Raw genomic sequence first — 18116 nt, forward strand, 5'->3', positions numbered from 1 at the left:
GTTTTTTTTTTTTGTGATTGTTCATTAGAATGAAAAGAATATATATTTCAAAATTTGGATCAAATAAATGGTCATAACATGATTTTTGAAAGTTGTTACATCATATTACTATACAACCGTTGCATGAAATCATTGCTTCTTAAATATATATTTCATTGGCTTAGTATCGAAAATAAATATATATTTCATTGGCTTAGTATCGAAAATACACGCTCAGAGGTTAATGTTTTATAATGTTCCAAAAAAAAAAAAAGCCAACGTCTAATGCATGCGTAACACCTAACCAGCTTGATGACAGACTTCCAATGGAAACCATGGTTTACGTGACTCTTGATTGTTCTCTGTTGTAATGTATTCTAGCCCCAAACATGATTGTGTGTTGATTAGAATTAATATTACTTAGGCTTCAGCTCAGTGATAAACATGCCAGTTTAGAGAGGTAAAGAGGAATGCTTTATACCTCGGGGGACGATGTAGAAATATGTCTCTGGACACCTGGAACAATTTACCTTTAATATATGATACGACAGCAGTTACATTTGGTTTTAAAGTTTTAAATGAAATTTTATATCTGTGCACTCAGTTAATCCTTCTTTCTCAGATATATTACTCGACATACCGTGTACAAATCTATCATTTAAACAAAAAAATAGAAATATATATTCAAGAGAATTATTCTTCCATTTTCCGTCCCACATATTATCTGATACCGTTATAAAGACGACCAGCCCCTACTGTACCCATTCTCTTGAAGCTACGAATTCGATGGTAATAGAACTGGTTTTTGAAGGAGAGAAAAAGGCTTCCATTCATGCAAGAGCTCTGAATTTTTGGATAGGAGCTAATATAGTTTAGAGCAATAAATCTGCTAGGTGGTTTATAAATTTTGAATAGCCAGCATTATAGCACCCCATGGTTCCACAAATTAAATTGGAGGATGAAACCACCCTTTGAAACAAATGCTCCTTTGCGTCTTTTTGTCCACTACTTCACTCTTTTGTAGAATGGAATAAGAGGCTACTCCTTACTGCATGGTGCTCGAGTGTGTGGAAAATGGTCATACATTGTAACACAATGCTATGAAACATCCCGAGTGTGCTACATTACAAAAATGGACAGTTAAGAACTTGACATGAACCATTCATCTTCTCGAGCCATCAATGTCTGCTTGAGCTGGTGCATAGATCATCTCAAACCATCAGTCGAGGCCATGGTTGAGGTCACATTCAGAACACTGTGCTTCATACTCATGGCTCTTATATCACATACATAAAAATAAAAGCAGTGTGTTTGTCATTACCCTTTCCACTTCTTTGAATCACATCAATACTTCTACCATAAAACGTTAAGAGATGAGGCACATCACTGGGTAACACAGTTTTAATTCTTGAATGCCTGGCACAAGAACTGATTTTCCTCATTTGTTTGAAGTAGCATAAACAAAAGTATCAACATAGGCAATATAGTATGGCATAATCCATATGGATCATGGAAAAGCAGTATGCCCATAGGGTCATGACTATGCCATCAATCAATAGAACGGACCGTGATGGTGGGACAATGCAACGTACATTAGGATTAGTGATCTGGTTGGTGGGACCTGTTCACCCAACATAACCAATCCAACATATTGATGGGATGGTTTTAGTGATATGGATGGTGGGAACTGTTCACCCAACATAACCATCCAACATATTGATGGGATGGTGATGACCCTCATGGCCATGCCATTGCCATTATCATATGGAACATACTATACTTTTCGTAATTGAAAAATTAACTGTACCAAATACATGCAGGTAATCCTATAAGGAATACAATGATATTTGCACATAATTAATTGTTATATATAGCAACAACAGCTAAGAATAATGGAAATACATAATACTACATGCATGCTAATCTCTCTCTCTCTCTCTCTCTCTCTCTCTCTCTCTCTCTCTCTCTCTCTCTCTCTTTTTATACATGGCACAGCTATGGAAATTTGTCCATCTCTCATCATCTCTAAGACTGAACAACCATTAAGTCTTCAGCCAAGAGATTCTAATATCCACTGGACATTTGGAGTGAAATGATGCACTCTTATTGGGCGCCATGGTTATTAGTCGTAGATCCTCTCAAGAAATCAAGATGCCCATGTTGAGATTGGTTATTGGGGGGAGATGGCTGAGACACATGGCGAGGAGGGAGTTGGTGAGAGTGCATTTGTTGTTGGGGGAAGAAAGAGTGGTTTGGCTGCTGCAAACCCCTATTGAAGTGGTTCCCATTCACTCCTTGGATTTGACCAGTAGCAACCTTCAACCTTTGCACTTCTTCCCTTAGGGCCTCATTCAGTGCTGGCAAAAAATCCCAATAACAAAGGCCAGCTCATTATAAACAAAAACAAAACATAAAAACACCAACTTCTTCTTAACGGGTATCAGAATAACTAACCAACAAGATTAATGTTAGGCATCCATTAGTTACTCATTCTCCATATTGGTAGACAACATGCTCAATGGTAATGGGCTGATCCCTCTTATGTAGCATGCCATATAAATTAGCTCTTGGTTCTTTTATTTATTGATATGATTGGAGATGAAACACCAAACCAATAGGATGAAACTATCTATGTCATTTCGATAGGAACATACATTAAATTCATTTTATAGAAATAAAAATTAAAGTAACCATGCAAGCACAAATAGCAATTCAGCCATTAAAAAATAACAGAAATCACATAATAGCATTTCTAGGTACTTGTTTAATTATTGAGAAAATGGTAAAGAAGTATACCATCACGGAGATGTGCCTGTTGCTCCATAGCTTGCAGCCGTAGTTTAAGCTCCTTGTTTTCTTGGGTCAGCCCAGTAGTGTCTCGCTGTTCAAAGGAGAAAGTGATCAATTTTTAGTCTGTAATCTTAATTAGGAAGTAAAAATAACATTAACATCATAAAACCATGAAGGCACCAAGATGGAACATGCTTCAGATTGATAGATCATGTGGATACATTTCAGATCATGTATTGAACAAGAAAAGTATAAGTACAAAGCTGGTCATAGGGCAGGTTGGTCCATATTAATTCATTAGCCTACATTCTGTAGCATTTCAATCCAGATCCTACATATGGAAATAAAAAGTTCATGGATCATCCAATGTCTGACTACTTAAAGCAAGCTTGACAAGACTGAATCGAGACACATTCTGTTGCATGTGAATAGGCTTTTGCACCTTGTTATGCAAGCAACTTTTGTCGCCAGGCTTGAGAATGGATTAGGAAGGAAATTTACAGAGATAAAACTCATGCATTCCACACACCGCCCACCTCCCCCCCCCTCCAAATTTATTTTTTCCAGGGGTCCCAGTCTGTCGCATGGATCATTGGCAGCAGTCATTTCAACCTGTGGATTGATAGAAATGAGAGAATATTTGAGGATAACCCTTATCAACCATATCAAAGCCATAGTAATCCTCTGGGCCCAAAATTGCAAAAGCTTCAAAGGTTTCTTGAACACCAACTTCCTTAACAGTTGGCAAAACATCTTGATAGCTAGGCCAGCCTGTATCTCCCAGTCCTCACTTTGGAGACCCCCTGAGACCAATTGCATAAAACTAAATTTTGATGGTTGCTCCCTTGGCAACCCGGGCCCCACCAGGATATGAAGGCATTTTCAGAGACCACAATAGCAACATCCTCCTCTCATACTCCAGTCATATCGGCATTGCTGAAGCTACTGCAGTTGATGCAATTACAGTTTTTAGAGGGAATCAAGAGATACAACCATGATTGGGAGGACTTCTTGGTTGTTGAGGGAGATTCAGAAAATGTTATTGCATGGGCCTCAGGTGTAGCCACGTGCCCATGGTGGAGGAAAGTTGACTATTGTATTAAGTAAAAGAGATATACAATGAAAAGTGTATACAAAAAAATTGGCCACCTAGTTCTTGGGTTCCCTATACAAAAAACCTTGAAGGGCCCAAAAAATGCTCTACGGCAGGAGAAAAAGGAGCAAAAGCGGGGATTGCTGGTTTAAAAGGTGCCAGCAGTCCCCAAAGAGGAGCTAAGCCTTGCGCCTTCCCTAACTAGTGCATCGGCAGCTTTATTCGCTTCCCTGAAAATGTGCGTCCAAGTAATTCGCAAAGTGCTGCTAATTTGTGCAACTTCGTCAAAGATGTGGTCGAGTCTCCAGGGACATGGTGCGCGACCAGAGGCCCAAGTGATGACATTACTAGAGTCCCTTTCAACCACCAGGACAAGATTCCAGCTAGGGTTAAGTCTTCGAAACCCCTCTAAAAGAGCAAGAGTCTTTGCAGCTTAGAAGTCCAAAAACCTAATGGACACGGTTTCTATGCGGCCAGCCCGCATATTGTAGAAATGTGGGCTTGGCAATAAATATATTATTAAAAATCTAATTTGATTCTAATTTTTAGAGAATATATAATCTTTAACCTGGAGATCATGAATATGAAAAAAGAAATTGAAAACTAGAAATAATAACTATATTAAGAAAATATTTGGACCGTTAGTTACACTTGTTTTTAGATGGACCACCTATTTGCATCCATCTTTAAGGTGAATGCTTTATACCTCTGGACCGCATATTGTAGTCATGCGGTCCCACCCGCATGAAACAATTTGAATTTCTTTCTTTTCTTTTCTTTTGTCTTTTTTTCTTGAAGGGATGGCACTAGGTGGGCCCCCGGACCACCGAGGCACCCGCCTAGGCGCCCTCCTTCGGCATGCATGCCCAGACCCCACCACGTAGGCGGTTTGTCGGCCAGGCTGCCTAGGCGGCATGGCAGCTAAATTTTCGTTCATTGATCGACGTTTATCTTAGTTTGACCAATGTCAGGTGGTCACCACAGGGAAGCACGTGGGATCCTTAAAGCTCTCAAGTGCAAAAGGTACCGCCAGTTGTGATGGAAGTCGGAGGAGGCGAAGTCTCTGAAAGTTTTGTGATTCTTGGCCCAGAGGTAAACTAGTGTTCTCATTTTATTGATCAAATTTGGAATTGTGGCGCTCTCCCCCCTGAAAATTCTGTTGTTCCTTTCAAATCCAGAAAACCCATATCATGGCAGCTATCAAGGCCCTACTGGGGAGATAGCCAGACCTAGGCCAAGGGGTGTGGAGGTAGGCTGTGACTAGTTGGGAGATCGATAGTGGGGCGACCCAAGACCAATTAAACATGTAGAGCAAGTCACTCCAAAGGCCAGATGCTCCTGCACAAATGCACATTCGTTTCTTCATGCTCCAAACACCTGGCACATCTGTTAGGTAGAGGGAGGCCCCTTCTTTGGAGTTGATTAACAGTTAGAGCCCTTTCATGAATGGCAACCCAGCAGAATACTTGGATCTATAGTGGGATGAGGGAGACTCATGCTTTGGCAGCAATAGAGGGAATGACTGGAAGGGTGGGTGGCAAGGGCAAGATAGAAGGAAGGCACCAAAATGGAGCCGGGGACCAAGGAATTTTTCAGCCCCGTATACATATACATATATATAAAGGCAATCACAGGTCAAAAGTACTAGCTTCTTCTTCATAGGGTCAGTGGAGGACAAGGGCATCGCTTTCTTCAGGCAAAGCCAAGCAAATCACCTTATCGAGAATGAAATCACAGGTCAAGGATACCAGCTTCTCCTCAAAAAGGTAGGTTGAGATGTAGGGCTTCATTGCAGCATCGCCCTCAACGGAGCTTTATTTATAGAGGAGAAGGGGAGAGGCAATGAGCTCCCATTCATAAAGCCCAATGGCCGCTTATTGGGGGAGGAATCTCATTGGTTGAGCACATGTGTCCTTTGGAGATGTGGCTTCTCCTCATTGACATCTCTCTCTCTTATTGGCAGGCGATTGACCCTCACACTTTTGCTTTCTTTTTTCTTTTTTTTTTTTTGGGGAGAAATTCACACTCTAGCTTTTTCCTGGCCCATGAGCAAGGAGTGCCTCTTATCGATAGGCGAATGTGTTTTATTCCTCTTTATCTTCTCTTATTGGTGAATGGGGCACTACATAACTCTGCCATGGCTGGCCCTAAGCCAGTAATGCCGGTCCTAAGCCCAAGTAAAGGAGGAGGGTTGTGTTAGGTAGGGTAGCCAACGTAAAACTTTATCAAATCTTGTCATGAATCCTAAACCCATGAGCAGAATGGCAGCACAGGATTCATGTAGCTGACTTCAAATAGTTGGAATAAGGCTTAGATGATGATGATGATTGGTGAATGGGCCACACAGGGACTATGACACTAGAAAATGTCCTGTAATAATCTTGTAAGGATTATTGAGGGATGGTGCTCCATAGCCATGTGAGAACTATGCTTGCAAAGAATGATTGGCCCCTTGCAATGTCTTTTAAGGACCATTGAAGGCGAACGCTTCATACTCATTTGACTAATCAACATATGTATTTCTCTCCCTAGAGGAGTATGAACCCCACAAGGTATCAAGATTAAATGGCGAGAGGAGACACACACACACTCTCCATTTCTCACTTAGGCAGTGAGCTCTAATATCTAGAAAGAGAGTGGGGAATGGGCCCCAATTATAGTGAGAAAACCCCAAGTTAGCTAGAAAGGGAGCGTAAATTCTGCATCCCATTCAGTTATGTTGCAGAGAGGAAGTGGGGCAAGGACCCTATCCTGCAGGAAGAGAAGTTGGGCAAGGGCCCCATCGCTAAGGAAAGAAAATGGAGTTGGACCCCATCCTATGAAGAGAGAACATGGGGCATAGTCCCCATCTTCTAGAGAGAGTGTATCCAGGCCCCTAAGGGAAGGATCAGAGATCTTTATTTTCTCAGACCCACAACTATCGGCTGAAGTTATGATTCAAATAGGGATATGCAGATTTACATACACTTGTTGTAGGTGCAAGTATATTCTCGTCTCATAAAATAATTCCTATTTCAGAGATTACAAGCTTGAGAGATTTCAAGATAGCATCATATGATGGATATGGGTAAATTACTAGTTGAAAGCTTTAGTTGATGGGGTGGTGGGATAAGTTGTTGCTTCACAAAATCATAGTAAAACTCAGCTCCTCAATTCAAGTATAGGTGTTCAAGGACTAGAAACATGTATCGGATAAGAAAATGAACATGTACCTTTATTAAAATGTAGACTTATGCCATAAAAACGACTCAGAATACAAGATATCAACTTATGTGACAATAAGGGTTTCATGATCTTTGAATGAAACTGAAGAGCGATAACTCAATTCTTTCTGAACAACAATACAGGCCATGGGATTGCAACATTGTCATCACTACACATGACGCAATAGTACAAGGTGAAAATTCACTAGAAAGGTATTTCATGATGATTGCTAGGGTTTGATATAAAAATGGATGCATGACCATGTAATGAAAGAATGATTTAATCTCCCACGGGGATAAATATTGAAAGATGTCGGAGTGCTGCAATGATGTAAACCACCTTTTGTTATTCCAAAGATAGACATCAGTTTGTCATCTTTTCCTTGTTTTCTCTTTTTTGTGAAAGGAATGCCAGACTCAAAGTTATGCCAAAGAGATCTTATGGGATGGAACCAGAGGGGTGTTTCTGTCCGGTGACCTAGTTTAGGGATCTTACTTGGTCAGATGGTTCTTGCGAATATTAGGTAAACATACTCAATAGTATACATGCTAATTTGCACGAACACATGATCGGATTGTAAAGATTACAGCTGCAAAAGGAGTCCCAATAATTTAAATCAGATTTTAATACTCCTTGATTAACCACCACACTAGCCTCAGCATGATCCTTTCAAATTCATGGAGATGGCCATGTTTAAAGCATAAGCTAGCACATAAATTTTTTAGTTCCTCAGTTGTCACAAAGTTTCACAAGCCAAGAACACCCATCCTGCTCATAGACTGAACGCTGATATAAAATAAAGATCTTTTGGAAGTAATATGAATTTGAACAGGGGGAACTAGTGACAAGAACACACATTTCACGCATAAAGCAAATGCTAAAGTTAAATAGACAACTGTTGAAGGTAATATAATTGTGAAGCTTGATATCATTGGAAGCAGAGGACCATATGGAATGGAGATTATTATGTAATGTGATTGGATCAATTCATTTTTGCTCAACATTGACATGAAAGGAATGATGAAAACAATATGAAACACCTCAAGGCAAAATTGGGAATAAGAAAAACATCTGTTTTCTAATGCAAGTTTACACAGCAGTGGCTACCAAGAGTCCACTACATATGATAACCGGCCTGCTTTTTTTATACAAGACACAGGAGTAACATCTTCAGAGATTTTAATCAACAAGTTATGTGCTAGAGCTGCTTTATAACTAAGTGCTAGAATGGTAAGAGGTTGATGCTCAACAAGCATGGGCTCCTCCATTTCAACCATGTCTATATTATCAGTTCTTATTAGTGTAAGCACATGGGATGCATTTTTAAGAATTTCTTCTCTAAGTAGAAAAGGTGCATGGAACCCAGTCTCATGATGTGAAGCAGAAAGAGATTTAAAGATTTATAGATATCATGGAAACATTAATAAGATGGTTCTTATGAAGCTACAATCAAATTGACTGAAGGACTCTGTTGGATTGTTATGCTAGATATAAATAGTTTGAGGCATCCGCCTCTACAGAATACAAGACAGAGTTGTAGGCCCCATATTTAAGAAGGGGAAAATAGTTAGATGATGCAGGTTGTCCTAGATGAAATTAAATGATTGGTGAGAACTAGTTGGTATGATTGTGGCATTACAACTGGATCAAAGATAAACCAGGGGTGGCTAAAGCAAGTAAATAGCATACTGAACATGGCCCACAACAATGGATGATTTCTCTTTGATGAGACCACAAACTTGAAGGAAGCATTTGACACTTATTTGCAGATTGTTGTGTAGTATGAGGTGTATGTAGTGGGTGTCTGATATCTCCAGTGCAAGAAATAACCAAGCTAAGTCAATTCCTAATGGAAATAGTTTCTTGTGTGATCAACTACTTCAACAGTGGTGCACGATGCCTAGGGATTTTAAGGGCTGGAATTTAGGGATGTTCCTTGATTCACCTAGAGATCAAATTAAAATTATAGCCAAAAAAAAAATCGATTTTGAGTCTTAAAACTCTAGACCTGGACAATCCAAAAAAAGACAGCTCTAGAGCCTTCGCTTGGTAAATTGTAATATTTAGAGTTTTAAGAGCTCAAAATCCTTTTGTTTTTTTTAAATTAGTCGTAAATTGAACCCAAGAAATTTTACCAAAATTTTAGACCCTAAAAATCCCTTTAACAGGGTCGCACACCACTGTAGAAGTAGGCAATGTCACACTATGAAGTCTTCCCACTGTTAATAGCATTATGCAGAGAAATTCCAAGCCAAATGTCAAACAAGAAGTTGGAGTCCTAAAATTGCCAGAACTCGTCTTTTAGTTAGTGAAAGATCCACAAACCATAGCACAGTGAAGCTCTTAATGTGAGGAACTAAATAGGCATCATCCCCCATTGGACATATTGAAACTTGATAAAGATGGAGTTTGTCAAGGTATCCTAAGACCAGGATGGGGTTCTGGAGTATTTCAAAATTCGAATTGGGCTTGAAAGGCATAAATTAAGTATTTTTATGGTCATTAGTAAAATAAGAGAACTGAGAGATTTTGGGCACGGTGTTCTACCATAACAGACCAAGTATTAATTTTATTGTTGGGAGCGACTGAATAGCATTCAAAAACCTCACTTAGGAAGCCTAAGAAGGACGCCTAGAACAGACAGTGGGTACATCCTTTTGGGTCAGTAAGCAGGTGGGACTGGAACCATTGTTACATTACAGTTTCACAGCCTGAACCACTAAGCAAACAGCCCCTTTCAGACAGTGGAAACATCATGATACAAAGGTTCCAGTTGACTGGTTTAACATTGATCATGTGCATAGTCCTGTGCCTAGGGCTCATGCCCACAACAATTTTCTAGATAAGCTCAGAAACACCAAAGAAAATTTTATAAACACAAATGGCACTTGATCTATGAGATAGCTCAGACCAACATAAAACTTTGGCAGAAGATGTAGAACGAAGAAAAACCAAATGCCAATCTGTTCATGATTAATTTTGAAGTATGATATATGCTATAGATTGAACCAGTGAGTTAAACTAATCCAAACCTTGTCCTTAATCGGACAGAGAACTCTTTCTTTTCTAGAAGAAAACCAGGAAAATTCTCAAAACGTCCCTTCACTATGGTTATAATCAAGAAGTTCTCAAAACTTTTGTCCTCATCAAGAAGAAAAAGTTCTCAAGACACACCTTCTCAACGGTAATTTCGCTAATAAATCATTTCTTGAAAGACATTGAAAATGGGATCAAATTTGTGTTACTGCTATCTCGCACATAGGACCTGACTATAAATGATCATTAAGGATGACTATTGCAAAGATGACCTGGAAAAGATGGTGATATGGAGTTCGCATTTTTTCAGGCCGCATGTAGATGATACTTTTTTCAGGGACCCTAAACTAACCATGTGAAAGATAGAATGGGAATAAATTTATCATTGAGTCATCCTTGGGGAGGAAGAATTAAAAAAAGATAGAGACATAAACTTTACTTTCAATGTACAAAGCAACACCAGAATACCATCAAACACAATTAAAGAGACAACGACATTCTGTTTTCATTTTACTGAAGAAGTGGGAAATGACATACTCCTTTGGAGTCAATACATGTAAAATCCTTGAAGTATGAATATAATCCGTGGACAGTGGATGATAAAAACCATCAAAGGAACAGCTCAACTATGTCATGCCCTTTTTCCTAAACGAATGACTGAACAAAGATCCTGATTTCCATCACATTTAAAGTTCAGAATATGCACAAATCACTACATATTGCTAACAATCAGTGAAGCCACAGTATCCTCAAAGTTACTTTAAATAGAATTACTTAACTTGAATGAATTTAGGTGTGGCTCCAATAGGCGAAGATGAAAGAATGTAGACTTAGGTGGGCTAGGCATGTGCAGTGCAGACCTAGTACAACATTTGTTAGGAGGTGCAAGTTGGTTCAAGTAGAAGGCTCATAAAGGGCAAAGGGTAGGTCCAAAAGGTATGGTTGGAAGTAGTGAGAAAAGATAAGGGGACTTATGGCCTCACTGAGGGTATGGCCCTTGATAGAGCAAAATGGTGGACCAGGATTCGTGTAGCCGACCCCCAAATAGTTGGGAAAAAGCTCTGATGATGATGATAACTTACCTTAAATAGAATCACTTTAAATATGCAAACAACTAACTCCATTTTATTGAAAACTATGCAAAAACTGAATATACTTCATCTAAGGCTACCCTTATCAACCCCTCCAAATGAACGAATCAAGGACCCCAAGCAAGGATTTTGGGCCATGCAGAAGACAAGAATTCACATGCGATAAGCCCACTGAAAATTGAAAATCCTTGGCGCACAAGAATCTACACTGCACATGCTCGACATAGACCCAAGAATTCCAAACAAAATACATGAGAAGAAATAATTTCTACAGTTGGAAAAGGAATCCTGAGCTTTGGATAAAGGTCAAAGATCCTTTTTCAAAAATCAGCAGAAAAAAAGAACTTTTCATTCAGAAAAATTTCATAACAGAGTTCACAAGTATCCATTTTTCCATTGTCAAAAGAAACTGTTATTCATTCAGAGACCAATCCTTTATACAACACAAAGTGTAAAATTGACCGCTGAGGCACAACTTAATGAGTTTAAGCAGAAAGCTCAGCATAAGTTTGAAAATATTTAAGCATGTAAAGAAAGAAGTGATAAGTTTAATCAAAGAACAGCTAGATTTCTAGAATTAACAAGTTGACATAACAAAAAAAGCGATAGGAAAGATTCCTAAAGATATTTTAAAGGAAAACAAAGGAAAAAATAAACACAACTAGAACCTCCGGAGGTGAGAAGTTATGTGGAAATGCTAATAACTAGTCCATTAGCTGCTTTATTTTCTGGAACTCTGATCCTTGTGTGAACCACAAAACTAATTATAAAAAATATGCTAGGTTACATAGAAATGGACACGTGTGTCCATTTATGACACATGCGAATGTTAGACATGTGAACTCTGAAAAATATTATCTATCACGACAAGTGCATATAATATATGACTATATGTGTGTATTTGTATATCAAGGGTCAGCACTGGGTCCATACCTCTTTGTTGCAGTTATAGAAGAGTTAGCTAGGCACTTACAAGATGAGCTACCGTTGTGTATGTTGTTCGTGAATGACATAGTTTTAATTGATGAAATTAGGGGCAGTGTTGTCTTCACAGAGTTAGAACGTTGGAGGGATGCTCTAAAATCTAAAGGATACTTTGTCTCCCTAGTCTAAAATAAATGAATAGAAATACAAACAATAAAAAAGCTCTCTACATAAACCTAATTCTCTCTCACTAACTAAAAGGAAAAAAAATTAAGGAGGTGGCACTAGGAGGGTGCCCAGACCCGCCTAGGTGCCCGCCTTGACCCCCCCCCCGCCCCGCCCCCATCTAGAACATATAAAATAAATAGAATAATAATAGATGCAGGCTAATTATTGGTGAACATTTGGCCAGTAAAAGAGTTTCTATGATTACACATCTTATCCTAACTAAACAATCTCCTACACTTTTGTTTAATACAATAATCAAACAATAAAAAAAAAGGATTATAAGAGAACTCTTTGTGATGATACAATAAAAAAAATGCTTATCATAGGACTCGCCATAGACATCATTGGTGCACAAATTTACTAGGGGCGAAGCCTATTGCAAAGAGATTGACTACTAAATCTTCTCAAAACAATGAGCTCTTTGTTACAAATGAAGAGGAACGATATGAGTTAAACATATGAATGCACCTTACATGGCAAGATGAGAAGAAGGGAAGAAAGGGAGGTTGAAGAAACGATGAGATGGAGATCACAACTTAGTGAGAGAGAGAGAGAGAGAGAGAGAGAGAGAGAGAGAGAAACTAGCATTTTTAAAACTAGCATTTTTAATAGATGTGAAAAAAGATATACTTTTATTGGGAGAAAGGTTCAAGTAAACTCCAAGTAGAAAAATAAAATTAAGAAGATTATCATAAAAATGGTATTTCTTAGTTTCTCAAATCACAACTTGTCTCAAGACATGCCCATGGTATTGGACACTCATTGGTTATGTCATATTGGTTTCTAGGGGTGTCAACATGCATGTCAATGTCACCTAACTGTTGTCACATGATCAGACCCCCAGACACACGTGTCCTTGCTTAATAGAAAATATAGTATTCTTAAGACAAACCACCAAGTTTTCCAAGACAGTTTTCATGAATTAATTTCAAAACTGCTAATTCATAAAGTAACAATTCATGAGAAAGATTAGAGATCTCAACGCATACTGACGATCGACAACCATCCCTAGCCATTATAGGACAAGCATGGCATTAGCTGGGGATCATGACACTATCAGATTTTTGTTTCTATAATCATTCATTTATTGAAACAAATGAAGCATACATCAAGTTGAAAGAAAAGGCACTATAAAAAAAGACCGAATAGATTCAGAAGCATTCTGACTACCACAAAACCTAGAGAGGGATCCATACCATTTATCTTTGATATGGCCAAAACTATAAACAAATTCTTAATTCACTTCTCAACACCAGATATTACAGTTTCCCAAAGAGAATCAAGTTCCAATTACCTCAAAATCAATTCAATTGCATATTCAATACAATTACAATCGGCAAATATACAAATAATGAATGAAACCACCCTAAAGACAAATGCTAGCTTGCAACATAACAATAGCTCAATTGTCTAGCAATCATGACAAACACTCAGTTTCATATGCAGTAAAGGAGAATAAAAGTTCTATGCAATCATAAAAAGCAAAAATACTCTCAAGAGAAGATAACAAGCAAGAGAGAGAGAGAGAGAGAGAGAGAGAGAGAGAGAGAGAGAGAGGCTATACCTGAAGAAGAGTGAGCTGTGCAGAGAGGGTAGTGGCCTCAGTTTGAAGAGTTTGCACTTTCCTCTCAAGTTCACTCGTGTAGCGTATTTTCCGCTCCTTTGATCGTGCAGCAGATTGCCTGTTAGCTAGAATCCTACAAGAACAAAAGAAAAAGACCAAAACTTCAGTGTTCAAATTGCATTAACTACCCACCGACAAAAAATCATTTGACAGACATAACAAGAAAAATATAAAGCTAATAACACAGTTACTACAATCCAAATTCTATCAATTAAACATGAGAACATATAGATTAGTATCATTAGGGGAGAAAGAGAGAGAGGGAGAGAGAGAGCTCAGGCTATAGCTTGACCTTGACATGGGGTATTGTACAGAGCTATTTTTCAATGAAATTCCTTGAAGAAAATGCAAAAAGAATAATACTGTTAAAGAATAGGTACCGTTTTAACCCAGCTCAGAAAAATAAAAAAATCAAATTCGGAGATGCCAAGTTCAGCACCACTTCCATAGAGTCCAAACCAGTAGCAGAAAACTGAAGTACGCTAAAAATCAAAAAATAAATTGAAAATAAAAATGAATAGTAGAAGCAGTATAGAGAGAGAGAGAGAGAGAGAGACTCAACGACCGACCTCTTAGCCCTCTTAGGATCAATCAAAGAAAGCTCTGCAAGCTTATCAGGCCCCATAACCTTCTTACCTTCGCCATTATCCCCTAACTCCAGCCCAGAACCAGAAGAACTTACTCTCCTATGCCCACCCTTTCTCTCTCCTCCCCCTCCCTGTAACCCTAAGCTCTCTAGAAACGCAGCATCAACTGATAAACTCCTCATATGGCTCGAACCACTACTAAAATCCTTGGATTCCTTTACCCCTCCTCCATTGCCGGAATCCTCTGATTTTCCGGCCAAAATATCGCCGGAATTTGCCTCTTCAGAAAAAGAAGCAATATCAATTCCGGCAATTCCAAAATCGAGTTCTGAATCGAATAATACATCGTCAGGTAAACGAAAGGCGATATCAGAGTGAGCTCGACGATGAGAGCCACGAAGAGGGGTTTCCGGCATGTGGTCTATGTCTTCTTTGCTGAAATTTTGGCCGGAAAACCTGTTCCCGGCGTGTATGGGAAAGAAACTCGAGTCCATAAGTGGTTTCCGGGCACTTCGGGGCGGTTTCCCGGTGCTGAGAGTTGGAATTCCGTCGAAGAGTGAGGAAGGGGCATTTGGGAGTGGGGGGTATGGCTGTTGTTCGTGTGAGGATGGTCTTCATTATGGGAAAACTATCGGTAAAAAGAAAATAAACAATTTACTACAGTATGGCGTGGAAAATATTAAATAATTAGGAAAATAGTGGAAATGGAAATTTGGAATATTGATTTATTTCGGACTTATGGAAGATTAGTGAGTGCTTTCCCATTTGGACTTCCTAATTTGGGTTTAGGTGCTTGTTTGTTGCATAAAATCCACCTTTCAAATTTCGTTTGGGAGATTGATTTTTGGATAGAAGCTGGCACAACGATCGTTACTCTCGATAAAAGATAATTATATTGTTCTATGCACTAAAAAACTGGTGATTCGGATTGAGAATCGTTGATCTAGATCGAGAATTGGTTGCAACCAATTGGCTTTTGGGAAGGTATTGATCCGGGCCCCGACCCTGCCCCATAAAAAATTACCTTTTTATATGTATATTTTTTTCCTTTTTAAATGTCTCCCATAAGTCTTTATTTAAATATTTTTGATTAAATTTTTAATTCTTTTTGGATCTCTGATTCAAACTGATATAAATCAACCATTCGATAATATGATACAGTTATGTGTGGTGCATGATCCACCCTAGTGATTTTGGTGGGTTTTGAAATACTACTTCCATTCAATTATTAAAGGGTGTATTAGACATATGGAGTTTTTGGGAGTGGAAGGGACTCTCTCACAAATTATAGAAGATTGCTCTTCCATCATTTTTAACACTAAAATTGAAGCCATTTTAACACTAAAAAAAAGTTGTATGGAAGGTCGCCCTTCCACTTTACCGCTTCCACACAATAATATCAAACATGGAAGTGGGACATTTAACTCCCACTTTCATAAACTTCCACTTATCAAACACGTCCAAAAGGTCATCATACGCATTGGTTTTGGATATTGGAAGTCACGTCCAAAAGGTCATCATATGCATTGGTTTTGGATATTGGAAGTCTTGAATCTAGAGAAAACAATTTTATAGTGATTTGGGATTTATTTTGGATGGCCTTCGAAGAAAAGCAGGGTGGAAGCATGAAGAAACTAGCATAAAAAAGAAGTCAAAAGATTATGTTTCGAGGATTTCCTCTTATCACAAGGGGAAGGGCTTCGGTTGTGGTGCCCATTGAGACCTTCAAAAAGCCAACTCCTAATATATTTGAAAAAACATGTAGGGGTTTGTCTTCTCTAATGAATTACCAAAAAAAAAAAAAAATTGTAATCTTTTTTGCCCTCTTTGAGGGAGATAACTTGATCCACCTGGAGACTAGCAAAAAAGACGAGCTCTAATACGCAATTTATGTGGAATAGAGACAGTCCGATTTATACTCATTAACATCATCATCATCGTCAAAGCTTTTTTCCAACTAATTGGGTTGGCTACACAAATCGTTATTCGTCATTCTACTCTATTAAGAGTCATACCCGCAATGATGTCATAAGTCCTCATATCTTTTCTCACTATTTCTAACCATATCTTTTTGGGCCTACCATTTGCCTTTTTTTAACCTTTCACTTGAATTAACTCGTACCTCTTAACAGGTATTGTATTGGGTCTGTGCCATACACGACAGCCCATCTAAGTCTATCATCTCTCATCTATCGCTTATTGGTGCCACATTTAAATTTTTTCGTATGTATTCATTTCAAATTCTATTCTTTTTTGTCTTGTCATTCATCCATCTCAACATTCTCACCTCTGCCACACTAATTCTATGAGTATATTATTTTACACCCAATATTCTGCCCTATAGAGTGACACTGGTCTCACAGTTGTCCTATAGAATATGCTCTTAAGCTTCATTGATATGCAGTGATCACATAAAATTTCATTTGCACATCTCCACTTTGCCTACCCAGCTCAAATTCTATGCGCGACATCTTTCCTCAATCTCTTCAATTTCTTGGATTATTGACCCAATATATCGAAAGTTCTCTCTTTTGGTATTTCCTGACTATCAATCTTAACTACTTCATCATCTCTACTTCTAGAATTACTAAACTTGTATTCCATATACTCTGTATTAGCCCAGCTAATTTTAAAACATTTAGATTCAAGAGCATCCCTCAAAAGTTCTAACGTTGTATTAACGTTGTTTCGTTCTTATTAATCAAAACTATATCATTTGCGAACAATATGCGCCACAATACCTCATCTGGTAGGTGCTTAGTTAAGTCGTCCATAACTAAGGCAAAGAGGTATGGATTCAATGCTAACCCCCAAATGTAGATCTATTGTTACTGAAAACTCACTCGTCTCTCTACTAATTGTCCATACATTACTTAGTGCTCCATCATTCATATATCTCAGCAAATCGATATAGTGTCTTGAGATTTATTTCTTTTTCAACACCCATCATATCAAATCTCGAGGTACCATCATAGGTTTTCTCTAGATCAATTCTATACTATATATAAGAGCTTAAAATTCAAATCTCCTTTATTTTAAATATCATCTAGTGATTTTTTGGTGGAGTTTAGACAAAAAAAAAACCTTCCTAAAAGAGTAAATGGACACTATGTCCGACAATTGGAAGAAGAAAATGATATGTACGGATTTTTGTCTCCTCTTAAGTGAGAAATCCCATAAACCTATTGGGGGATACTTAACTATGTCAACTGTTGCGATGTTAAAATATATCTTAGTTTTACGTTGGTTGCTTTCAAAATGATGAACCTCCTCTTGCCGTTTCATTTTTTTAAGGAAAAAGTTTATATAAGTGCGAGGCTCCAAATGATCAAATTAGGGCATACCCAAAAAATTTCATTGGAAGAGGCTGTTTTGATACTCAAATATCTTTAAATTGATCATCTCGACCTCAAGATGAATGAATATAAGAAAAAAATGGATTTCAAGTTTTTGAAATGATGCATCTTGTAATGCATTTTTTGACTGTCAACTTCCAAGTTTTCATAGATCTGCTCGATGATCTACACTATTTTTAAAAGCTTTAAATTTTATAATTACAG

General features: G+C 38.2%; 1 protein-coding gene across 1 annotated transcript; it reads right to left on the reverse strand.

The window, feature by feature from the left end:
- Nucleotides 1-1744: 1744 nt before the first annotated feature.
- LOC18444327 (transcription factor VIP1) lies at nucleotides 1745-15059 on the reverse strand. Its single transcript, XM_006854460.4, has 4 exons — nucleotides 14539-15059; nucleotides 13910-14042; nucleotides 2776-2860; nucleotides 1745-2336 (listed from the first exon to the last, which is right to left on the reverse strand). Exons 1-4 carry the CDS (start codon nucleotides 15048-15050, stop codon nucleotides 2083-2085), a joined length of 984 nt encoding a protein of 327 aa, XP_006854522.2. The 5' UTR covers nucleotides 15051-15059; the 3' UTR covers nucleotides 1745-2082.
- Nucleotides 15060-18116: the final 3057 nt, after the last annotated feature.

This window comes from Amborella trichopoda, chromosome 11 (genome assembly GCF_054954075.1).
Source record: "Amborella trichopoda isolate Santa Cruz 75 chromosome 11, AtrichopodaSantaCruz75HAP2 v2.0, whole genome shotgun sequence".
Lineage (NCBI taxonomy): Eukaryota > Viridiplantae > Streptophyta > Magnoliopsida > Amborellales > Amborellaceae > Amborella > Amborella trichopoda.